Source organism: Myotis myotis, unplaced genomic scaffold, assembly GCF_014108235.1.
Source record: "Myotis myotis isolate mMyoMyo1 unplaced genomic scaffold, mMyoMyo1.p scaffold_m19_p_11, whole genome shotgun sequence".
Taxonomy (NCBI): domain Eukaryota; kingdom Metazoa; phylum Chordata; class Mammalia; order Chiroptera; family Vespertilionidae; genus Myotis; species Myotis myotis.
The window spans coordinates 51,596,773-51,609,196 of NW_023416315.1; the positions used below are offsets into that span (position 1 = coordinate 51,596,773).

The window sequence follows — 12,424 nt, forward strand, 5'->3', positions numbered from 1 at the left end:
TACAAACAATTAAAATGAGCCAGTTAGCATAACTGCCTAAAACATTAGATTTTGAAATGAAAATTTACTTGTTACTATAGTGACACAGTTGTTCTTATGCACAATGACTTGAATTGCATCAGTGGTTGTGTAAATACTTGCCACTTGGAGTCAAAATGGAACTATATTTTGTGTACCTGCCTGAGCCAATTGTGTGATACCTATGACTCTATCTTGAACTTCATGGACAGCATATAGACTTATTATAGTGGAAGTTTTTTGGCTGCAACTCGATTTATGACTGTATGCCTTCCTGAGGGGGTAGTGGGTCCTGTGCTACAATCCATTATTATCCAATCAGAAAGCCAGTAATGAGCCAAACTGAACCCACTGAATTGAAAGTAGTTTAAAATGTAAAACCTTTTCTCTTATTTACAAAATATTTCCTTTGTCCTCATTCCTCACTCCCATTTTCCCCACTTTCCCTACCAGTAAGCAATCACTCTAATCTGCTCAGTGTATATTTCCTGTGTATGTTTTTTGCAAAACACATAAGGATGTTTTGTGTGCCGGTGCTTTTATTTCATTTATTCTTTTAATTTTTTGAGAGAATAGATTTACATGACTTTGTAGGAAACATTATAGAAAGATATCATGTACCTTTAACCTAGTTTCCCCCAATGGTAACAACTTCAAAAGATAGTACAATATCACATTTTGATAGTTTCATATACATAGGAACATATAACATGGCCCCTGCAGATGCATAACTTTATTTGGAGACAGTAGCAGAAAAGATGAGAAAATTGATGGGAAATGTAGTCTATAATCTGTGGTACCTGCGGCAGAGTTTCAACTTTACTTCTTTATTGTAACACCTCCCACATTGCTTTCCTAGTCCAAGCTTACATGGTTCTTGCTCTGGCTAGGGGAAATGGCAAGGGAGTATGAGATAAATTGTGAAAGAATGAGAAATAACAAACAGGCAGTCCAAATTTCATGAGGGGAAAACATTGCGTGTGTGTGTTTAAATTTATACCATACCTCCCCAGAGAAGAATGGGGTGAAGTTTCCTAAAATGTCTTAGGGCTACATAAACCTAAAACTGAACTGAAAACAGTCTTCTATCTTTTAATACTTGTAATTAAACAAAACTGAAGAACAATAAATTTAGCTTAGAAAAAAGTGTTCTGTGTTGAAAGTTGATGCTTTGGAAAAAGTTGATCAAGAAGTAGAGAATGAAGACAGAATGGGAAATTTCTTGGTCCTCTGTGAGGATCTTCTGCACATAGCCAAGGGGCTGATTCCTCTGATTTTTTTGGTCATCTCCCATTTGATTAAAAACCCATGAGGTTACAAAATGATAACTATCATTTTCTTTGGGTAGATGGCCACCAGGTTATTGTTAGTGCTATTATCTGGTAATGAGAAAAAGCACAAATTATTACTAAAAGAAATTATTTATCTTTTTTCCTTGTTATACACATTAACTACCACTGCTCTTATACATGGTGATCTTGGCATGGGTGGTTTCAGGAGAATAGAAAGGAAGTAGAGATGAGTGCTATCTGGGCTTAGAAGTTTGGGGCAAAAGAAGACTTAAATGTGAGTGTGACAAAGAATGCCTGCGAACTCTAAGAGGTGAAAGGGAAGGTAGGGGAGTGGGAGGGGGAAAGTAGGTACCTGGAGAAATGTTTCTCAGCTAATTCTCAACTTGAGCTCCTATATGAAGAGAGAGGAATGTGTTAGGGAGGGATGGGGATCACCAGGCCCTTTGTGCTTATAAAACATTTGTGAATTTTGTTCACAATTGCAGTCTTCTTATCCTGTAACTTGGACTTTAATTGTCCAGACCCGAATTTCCTGAACCAAAGCTGCTATTACCTTAAATTCTTGAAATTTCCATTTATTTCCAAGTGTATGTCCTAAATAATATAAAATCACTTGCCAGGAAGCTACAGTCAGACATACATAATTTTGCTGTAATAAGTGTTCAGCATCCTTTTGGGAAAGCCTAGCTCCTGCACAGCAATCTCACTGACAGCGTGTGTAATATATGGTGATAATGATGCTTCATTACTCTAGAAAGGAACTGGTAACTAAGAGCCTAGTGAGGAGCCGCAGAGGCTGCCTCTTCGGGAGGTTCTGTGGGGTGCTTGGGATGTAGAAAATTCTTAATGAACATTTGATTCTCATTACAGAGTAATTTAATTTTCTGAATATCTAAGAGCAGCAGTATACTAGCTCCTTTATTACTTCTCATGGATTTATATTTTCCTGCTAATTTCATTGTCTTCTTTCCTCCCAACCTCTACTAGTATAAGATGTGGAAGTGGGTCTGGCTCTTGTATAATCTAAGTTCCTGAGTCCTAAGTGGAAGATCAAAATGAAATGGCATTAGCAGTTGGAATATTTATGATAGTGGAAGGAGAATGGCAAGTTCTTATACATGTAGGATGTAAGACGATGCAGCATTTCTAGGGGAGGAAATGACTAAGCAGTAGTTCCAAGGAGAGAGAACCTAGCATGATGAAGGGGTAAACTGATTGCTTGATTAGGAACAGACTTTCTGTTGGTATGCCGAATGGGAGCATGGATGAGGGATGTGCTTTGACCAGGGGTGAGCAGAAAGCAGTTATAATGGAGCTTCTGCCAGAGTGAGGTTTGTGAATTTGATTTGAGGAGTAAGAAGGAACATGAGTCAGGTTTGAGCTGGTGCTGCTACTGCTATGTACCTTTGTTACCTGGAGGGCTGTGGAGGAAGGACATCTGATGTACGGTCCAGCCTTGGGCTCAAATCAATCATTGTGGGTAAAAGATCCAGGGCCCCAGTCATGCTTATCTCACAGAAACATGACTCATATTTCCTTTGAATTCTGCCTTCAGATTTTTTTTCTTCCAGAGCTTAGACATATGTTCATGGGATTCTATCATGGAATTAACCCTTGAGACAGATGTACTGTGCTTTTTTTTTTTTAACCTCAAAAATTCTTATGTAAATTTGTTATGCAAATAGAAGTTCACTGAGCTTGGGGTATTGTCTCACATATACATGGGGACCATACTCTGTAAACCAGATCTTTGAATGGGAAGATCTAGTCCATATCAGGTGATGGGGTGTTAAAAAAGCAAAAAGGATGCTTAGGGGACCCAGAGAAGAGAACCCAATGGGAAGCAGAAGAGTTTTGAAAAGAGGATGGATGGAGAATAAAGAAGAAAAGGCAAGGAGAGTAGGAAGCTTGGATTCTAAACAGTGGACTCCAAAGTATAATTTCTAGTTAAAAATCAACAAGTTCGGTATTATTATGTGCAACTGAAAGCCATCTCACCGTATGTGCATAGGGTATGATATTGAGGTGAACCATACTGTATCTTTTGGTTGTATGGAAACCCTAATAGTGGGAAAATAGGTTGCTCCTCTTTGGTTCTACCAGGAAAGTTCAGAAAGTCCTAGAATAAGAGAAGAAGTGTATCAACACGGGATGTAATTGAGAAAAGTTGGAGAAAGAGAAAATGGTTAAGTTCAATAGAAGCTAAGTACCAGGATTAAAAATTTCCTGTTTTGATGATGAAATGGAGTAGGACATCCCCAAGTGACTTCTCAGTGGTTATGCCAATTCTTGGGATGGGCTGAGGGTGTTCTATAATCTTTGTTTAAAAGACACTCTCTACTCTCAGGCTATTTCTAGCTGATAGGCCATTCATTCCAGGATAAAATAAAAATGTTGTTTAATTTTGTTCTTTTCTATATTTGAACATGCAATCAACCAGCTTAAGTTCAGTGAGCTTTGGATTAAGACTAAAGATGCCCCACCCTTACTATTACTAATGATTACATTTTTGAGACATACTTTTTTTTTTATCACAGGTATCATTATTTTTCAGTTTTCTATTTTTACTTTGTAATATTTTTTCATGAAAATAACTGCATAGACAAAAAGTGAACTGTTAAGGGGCAAGGAATCCATATGTGATACTTGAAATGTTCATAGATCAGAAGCCAAATGAACTTGACAATGTGAAAGGTGAATTAGGTATGTCAGTGTAGAGCATGTGCAAGGACATGTGCTATGAGTCTAGAGTACCCAAATCAAAGATCACCTATTCTCTGTTCTTTGGTGTTCAAACCCAGGTACCACTAAGCAGATATGGGCCCTACAATAAGGCTTCTTCTGTTCCATCAGGGGGGGATGAAAAATACCAATAACAGCCTCATTATAGTTTTTGAGAGGATCAAGTGGGACAGTGCCCATGGGAAGCACATGATGAACGTGTCATTTCCATGAAAAAGAGCTAGTGGCAATGGAGGAGGAGGACTATATAATTCCATGAGTTTTTAGGCACTGGAGGTGATGTGCATCCTTGGGTTGGTGGAGAAGTCAGGGAAGCTGGTCTTCTCCATAAGCTTATGTAATATACAAAATCACAAATAATGTGAGTGTGTTTGTATAATTACCACTTTGTACTTGTAAACAGGTACTCAGTTCCTTGTTTTGGTACCAGTTAATATTTTTCTCTGGTTACCATGGCCATGATTCCTTTATCAGTGGCTTTCTCTCCCCTCACTAGCAACTCAGGAATGTGCATTTAGAATTCAAGTTCCTAAAAAAAGGCCCTGAGAGAAGATGCTCTAAAGATCACTCTTAGGCAGGAGAGTGAACCCCACCCAATATCTTGATACTCAAGTCCCGGTCCTTTCTTTTTATTTAAAAGAGATGTTTTTACTACTTTGGCATTTCTCATTCCTAGTGTATAAGAAAACAAGACTGTTGGACCTAGTTTTGCCCTCCTGGGTAACCAGAGATCAGAAGAATTCTTAGTTCCTATCTTTGTTCCTGAATTGTCTGTGTTTAAAGAAACTGATGTCCAACTCCTACCCCCACTCCCTCTCCTGCTCATCTCAGAGCCCAGAGCCCAGCACTGTCAGGGCTGCACTGAGCTTCGTGCCCATAGGAGACAGCAGGGAGTGAGAGAGAGCAGTCACAGTTCCTCAGGAGCCCCCTGGGGACTCACAGTCACCTGCCTGTCCCCTGGAGCTCACATTTTCCAAACTGGAGACAGACATGGGATGTGCCCAAGTCCTCAGTGGAGGCACCTGCCCCTTGGAAACCACACTCATGCCCCTGTTCAACCTTGTTGGAGACACTGAGAGTACAGAGGAGAGTTGAAGGCTTTGCCTCTCCTGTGCACCTTGGTCTCAGATCTCCACCAGGAGTGCTTTACAACAGGAGGAGGGTGGAGTGTCTCCATTCCGGTTCTGTGCTGTCTTTGATTATTGCAGACTGGGGAGTTTGAAAGTGATGTCCTTGCTCCACTCAACCCATTGCACTTGTCCTGTTGTCCACTGCATGCCAGCCACCACCACCACTAAGTCCTGCATCTGGACCTGGGCAGAAGAATGGGACCTGACACTGGTGAGTCCCCTTGGTCTCTGCCATGCCCCTTTCACTGCCTTCATAGCACTTGTCACACTGTGACATTTTAAACTTATTTTCTGTCTGTTTTCCAGCTTGGCTGTATGGCCTGGGACTAGTTTGTTCACTACTCTGTTCCTTGAACACCAAGAGTATTTGGCAAGTCAATCATATTTTTCTGAATGAATGACTGAACAAATGAATTAATGAATGAATGATTCAGTTGCCTGTGTTCTCTTGCTCACTGTGCTAGTGCTCACTATTTTGAGTGTAATGATAGATTTCATCATAATAGGACTCTACTCCCTGCATTGGTCTCATCTTGCCTTCCCTTTGGGAACAAGTTATGGGTCTTCTGTCCAACCCCACCCTTTCTGCTCCTTCCCCAGAGGCCTGAGCTCAGGGAACGCTAGCCCCTTGTTCCTTACTGATGTGTCTCTGACCTCTTCTTGAGCCTTCATAGACCCTTGGCCACGTAGCTCAGGTCTTTAGTATCATTCTTTGTCTCTTATTTTGCTGCCAGCTGGTTTTCTCACCTTAATGTACTGTTTATCTATGTCCTTTGCCTTTCACCTGCTCCCTGCAAAGGCCTGTGAACTGTAAGGGGATATTCAGGTGTTTTTTCCTGCCCACTTTGTCCTATTTCCTATCCCACCCTTTCCTTCACTTGAGAAGCTCGGCATGTCCCAGGACACTGATGATCAAAATCACTACTACAAGCAACCATGGTGATGGGACTGCTACCCTCTCTGCATTCTCAATTATTAAAAAAGAAGTCATTTTCCAGGGTGGGAAATTTGAATCAAAAGTCAAAAAGCATGGGAATAATTCAGCTGGGAGACTTGAGAGGGTTGATGTAGAGAGAAAAAGATACATAACAGGCAGGGAGCTTTTAACTGGGTTCTAAGTCTCTCGAGGATTATTAACATGCAGAGAGAAGATGACTACATCTGCTACTTGACATTTTAACAGAGATCTGACCTGCCAGATGTGCAGCATGAAGGGTTTGGATAGAGATGGGCAGGATCTCTTACCAGTAGGACCTTTACTAGGAGCGAGGGAGGGAAGCTGAGGACACACAGAGGAGCCTAGACTGTGAGGTGCACATAATGTTTGACCCAGTCCAAAACATGCACTAAATGGCCAGCCAGAGCCCTGGCCAGTCTGCCTTGTGACAGGTAAGGCTGCGCTGGGCCTATTTCATGGGGCACTGCATCATCTCTGATTGGAGAAGTTGAGTTTGCTTCATGTTCTATACCAGGGGCTACCACAGAGGCTGCACTGAGCAATTCTCATCTGTAGAAGACCCTGATACAGAAGAAAGTCTTTTCTGCATTGAAGTTAAACTTCATTGATATTAATTTTGCATGTATTCACCAATCAGTTTTGTAAAATAAAATCTTCAGGTGTAAATTTATTCAACAAGTAAAGCAGGTCCTAAAACCTGCTCCAGGTAGTCTGTCCTGAGCTGTGGGCTCCAGATCGCTGAGTTGGAGTTCGGGAGCAGTGGCTCAGGGTCTTGAAGCAACATGAAGGGATAGGCATGCTTTCTGGACAAAGAGGGAGCACTAGTCACCAACGCTGAGAGGGGAGGCAAGATCTTCATCAGAAAGGGAAAAGTCTGAGGGTGAAAAGTACAGCAGACTGGAGAGATGTTGGTAGGAGGAAGCCAAGTGGGGCTGGGTTGAGGGTGTGAGAGTGGGGGTTGTGGTGGGGGCCGGCTTGGAAAGGATGTTAGCTAGTGAAGCATGGGGTGGAGCAAAGCCTGCTGCACTGAACGGAATACTCCTGACTTCAAGGTCGTCCCTGAATTAGCACTCTCATGTCTGATTCCAGGACTCCAAATGATGTAGATCGCAGAACCTCTGGATGTGATGTCGTGGAAACCTGTCGGGTAAGAAAGATGCTCTCTGGGTGGCAGTGATCCTGAATAAAACAAAAGAGTCCCACGGGTTGAATTCCTCATTCTTGCTCAAAGATTTATAACACCCGCAGAATGTGATACACGTCAGTAGGAGGCTGAGATCACAGGCAGGGAGTGGAGAAGCATCAGTCTTCCGGGCCTGGTATCTTAGATTCCTTGGGAGAGATGGGGCACTGGGTGCTGGGCCTCTAACTGCAGGAACATTCGGGGCCCAGGTTAGATTCTTTCTGCCAGGAAAGGACATACTCCTTATTGATGGACAATAGCTAATCATGGGAATTTCCTCTTTCATACATTCCTTAACTTACCACTTACTAAATCCTTTCTCTACTTGCAGTCCTGTGCGGTCGGCTGAGTCCGACGTCCAGAGATTGATATGGCACAGTGTTTGCAAATATAGAAGATGCCACACATTTGGCATTTGATTGCTGTAAACAAATAGGTGTTGCATTTAGAAAACCTGGGTTCAAATCCCAGCTGTATAGTTATTATCTATATGACGCAGGGCTGAGATCTTTAAACATCCCAAGCCTCGTTTTTAATCACCTGTGATATGTAGATGTCGACTATCACAGCCTTGTTGGGGTGTAGGAATCAGTGCATGGTGGGCACTCAGTGAGTGAGGTTGACCCACTCACTGCCCCTTATCCCCAGTTCTGTAATCAAGCTCCTTTACAACTGAGTTTTCTTTTCTGATTTTGTGTCAGCCTAACTAGGCAGCTAAACCTGATCTGAGCTTATTTTATAGCCTTTATTTAATTTAGTGTGAGTATTCATGTATGTTGCTGCAGAAATAGTATTCTATTTGATTACAGGGTTCTGTCCTGACCCTTCTGGGATTAGATTCTGAAACACCCCTGGTCTCATCTTACCTTTCTGAAAAGAAGTTGTCAGGCCATGAGTGCCCCATTGTTTTCTGGGAAAGCCCACAGTGCACACATACAAATAATCATGAAAGAAAACATGAGTTTCCATTTGGAAAAACTTTTCTTCACAGGACTAGGAATGAAAACCCAATAAATGTACTCATTGATTTGTTTCACTGATGTTTATTAAATCCTAACACTGTAAGACACATTGCTCAGTATTGTGAGGGCTATAAGGATGAAAAGGAAGCCCTGCCACTGACAAACAAGGAATCTAGCGTTTGGGAAAAGGCTGGCACAAGAATAATTATAATGCAAGGCAGACATGCTAACTTCCCCAATTTACATCTGAATAAAGGATGAAGCTTTATAAAAGACACATTTGATATAGTCCCTGAAGGGTGGGTAAGAATTCACCAGGCAAAAATGGCAAGACAGGGTATTCCAAGCATAGAGAACAGTTAGGAAAAGGGCGTGAAAGCAGGGTGGAATTAACATTTGGAGAATAGTAAGTGGTCCAAGTTGGGGGTAGCACAAAGTATGTGGCAAGAAGGAAGTAAGGGAAAGGCTGGAGAGGTAGGTGGGCAGAGCTGAGGAAGCTGGGGTTGCCAGGGGAACTTTGTGCTTGATTTAGCAGACATGGGAAGGAATAGATGTGGTTGTTGTTTAAAAACATATTTTTTGATCACTGAAATAATATATATTCAAATGAAAAGAATTTGGCAAACAAACAAGATAGATACTGTAGCTATAGATGTACATTTAAATACTTATAATCCACACCTGGGATAGCCATTTTAAAATGTATTTTTCTTTCTTTTTTTTTTTAAAATGTATTTTTCTAGTCTTTTTCTGTATGAAGGTAAATGGCTAGCTGGTTTGATTAATTGATTTTAAGAGTAATGTATACATAAAATCACATGGTCTCAGGCTATTAAAAAACAGCCTATGGACATAATACTTTACAAAAATACTGTAAATATAGCAGCAGTATATGTGTAGGTTGGATATGGTGAAATTGATCAATAGGATAGCCAATAAGAATACTGTTGCAACGATTAAAGGAAACAAATCCTTGAACTTGGGCTATAGTAAAAGAAAGGGGGACTGGATAAAAAAATATTTCTAAGAATGGCAATTCAAGTAATTTAGAAGAGAGACGGGGAAAATCAGAATATCTTCCAAGTTTCAAACCTGGGTGACTTGGGGTTTGGGGAGCCAGAAAAGTGATATTGATTTGGGGTAAGGGAGGATTATGTGTATATTTTTAAACGTGTAGAGGTCACCAGGCAGTTAGAGACATGGGCTGAGAACAAGCATGCAGATTTCAGATTAATTTACATTTTCAAGCTTGCTTTGGTTAAGGGAGATGGTGAGATTTCAGAAGAAAAGAATAGAGAGATAAAAGAAGAATGAGAAGAAAGATATGGGGACATCCATACTTAGAAAGACAAAGAACCAAACAGGGACAAGTCAGAATTGTTGGAGAACTTAGAGTGGACTGTCCTTATAGTAAGGGGTGGAAACAGTTTCAAAAATGGGTTATTCATAGCCTGAAATGTCACGAGAAATCAAAGAGGATGAGGATTGAGCACAGAAAAGAAGTAATGTATAAATTACTCAGCACAGTTCTGGCACGTGGAAAAAACTGTTATTAACAGGTATTATTATGATTAAAATATCATTAAATATAGAAGTTAGGAAGAGTTTATCAGAAACACCAAATGTCCTAATAGAGTTGGAACTTAACAAATGTATTGCATGAAATAATGAATAATAGAATATAATAGAGGAAAGTTTAGGAATGGTGCTAATGTGGAAGTGCTAACTCAGTGATTCCCAAAGTGGGCGCTACCGCCCCCTGGTGGGCGCTGCAGAGATCCAGGGGGGCGGTGATGGCCACAGGTGCATTTGGGGGCATATATCTTTCTGTTTAATTGCTACTAAAATTTAAAAAATTAATTTCCGGGGCGCTGAGTAATATTTTTTCTGGAAAGGGGGCGGTAGGCCAAATAAGTTTGGGAACCACTGTGCTAACTCCTAGACCTGCTTATCAGAAACAGGTATAAGAAATTAGACACGGCTATTGTCCTTGCCCTTTGGGAACTTCTGCCCTTTGGGAATTTCTGCCCTTTGGGAATGTCTTCTGGACACTGAGATTAACCATGCTTATAAGCTAGCATTCTTGGGGAGCTGGGGCAGCCATCAGGGAGCAAGGTCAAGAGAGAGGCTGATGGCAATTTCCCACTAAGATTTCCTGGCTTTTCACAGGTGGTATAGAGAACTGGTATCAAGTGCAATGAGTAACTTCAGCGTTGTCAGAGAATTTGTTCTCCTGGGATTTTCTCATCTCCATGAATTCCAGATCCTCTTGTTTGCTTTCATCCTATTGATATACGTGTTGACATTACTGGGGAACCTGACCATTATCACTCTCACATGCCTTGACTCCCGCCTCCACTCACCCATGTACTTCTTCCTCTGCAACTTCTCCTTCATGGAGGTGCTGGTCACCTCTACTGTGGTTCCTAGGATGCTGGCAGACCTGCTGTCCACTCATAAGACCATGTCCCTGGCCGAATGCCTGACCCAGTCTTTCTTTTACTTCTCCTTGGGCTCCACCAACTTCCTGATCCTCACAGTCATGGCCTTTGATCGCTACGTGGCCATCTGCCGCCCTCTGCACTACCCAACCATCATGAACAGTTCAGTCTGTGTGAAGCTGGTGGTGCTCTGTTGGGTGGTTGGGTTCCTCTCCATCGTCTCCCCAACCCTGCAGAAAACACAGCTCTGGTTCTGCGGCCCTAATGTCATTGACCACTACTTCTGTGACTCTGCCCCACTTCTCAAGCTGTCCTGCTCTGACACTCGCCACATTGAGTTCATGGACTTCTTTCTATCCTTGCTCTTTGTGCTGGCCACCATGCTGCTTATCATGGTCTCCTATGTCCTCATCGTGGCTGCAGTGCTGCACATCCCCTCGTCCTCTGGGCGCCAGAAGGCCTTTTCCACCTGTGCCTCCCACCTCACTGTGGTGGTTCTGGGCTATGGCAGTGCCATCTTTATCTATGTGAGGCCAGGCAAGGGCCACTCCACACACCTCAACAAGGTGGTGGCCCTGATAACTGCAGTGGTGACTCCTTTCCTCAATCCCTTCATCTTCACTTTCCGAAATGAGAAGGTCAAGGAGGTCATTGAAGATATGACCAAAAGGATCCTCTTCAGAGACCCAGCAGCCCACAGATAAGAAGACCAGAAGGCACCTGTTCAGTCATAGGTATAAGGACCTTCCACTGTAAGTGGACATCTAAGTGCCTGGGCTGGAGCTCCTTGACCTCCTTTTTCTTAGTCTCTCCTGTCCCCCACCCCCGAAGTCTCTGCTCACTCACTAAAGAGAGTGAATGAGCTCGCATCATTTGAATGTCTCAAAGACAAGGGTCTGTGAGCCTGAGATGGTTAAGGAATGGATAAATTTGAGGGAGCTGTGGAGTGAAAACACTGCAATAATATCAACTAAAAGAGATAATCCAAATAAAGCTCTTAGTCCAGGGTTTGGTCATAGTAAGAGCTTAGTAAATGTGGCTATTATTATAAAATGGGCTATTAAAAATCTCTCTTCCCTAGTCCAGCTCTATAGTTTATTTACATTCATTTACATTTCTTTGTGTGCAACTTTTTTTCGAGTGTGTGTGTTTCTTTCTCAGGAACTGACTTCAGAGTCTAGGATGGGTTTCCGAAAATGGGAGTTTCTCTAAGAAAAGTAGAGAGGTATCCCCCAAACAAAAGAAACTGTGTGCCTCCATTGGGATCCCCTTTTCTAGGATTGCACCTGGGGTTGAAGCATCACTCACTCCCAAGCTGCCTGCCTAATTCCCCATCCAGGCCCCTCAAAACTTCTTGCTTTTAAACAGAAGTGACTCTCTGAGGGTCATTTTCCAAGGCCCCTTACACAGAAAGTTGAAGTCCCAAGGCCTAGCCTTTCTCCTTCTCATGTACTTGAGAAAGAAGGGAAGCCGAATCATTGCCCCAGACTGGCTGCCTTCCCCTTTACATGAACTTCTCCCACAGGTCCTTAGGACCATGTCCCAAGGAAGGCCCTCTGAGGTTACGTTTCCTGGAAGCTGACTGGCCAGGAGATTACCAGGGGCCCTGGGTAGGAAAGCAGAGACCATAGAAGCCAGATGAGAAGGAGGAAATGAGCGTGATTGGTGGTGTGTGTAATGGGGTGGAGGAAGGATGAG

At 42.3% G+C, this 12,424-nt stretch overlaps 1 protein-coding gene across 1 annotated transcript; it reads left to right on the forward strand.

The window, feature by feature from the left end:
* Positions 1–10,482: 10,482 nt before the first annotated feature.
* On the forward strand, positions 10,483–11,430 carry LOC118666517 (olfactory receptor 6V1-like). Its single transcript, XM_036328963.1, has one exon. The coding sequence runs from the start codon at positions 10,483–10,485 to the stop codon at positions 11,428–11,430; it is 948 nt and encodes a 315-aa protein (XP_036184856.1).
* Positions 11,431–12,424: the final 994 nt, after the last annotated feature.

What these genes read in the sequence shown, in the direction of transcription:
- LOC118666517 (XM_036328963.1), top strand. Translation starts at nt 10,483, where the DNA reads ATGAGTAACTTCAGCGTTGTCAGAGAATTTGTTCTCCTGGGATTTTCT.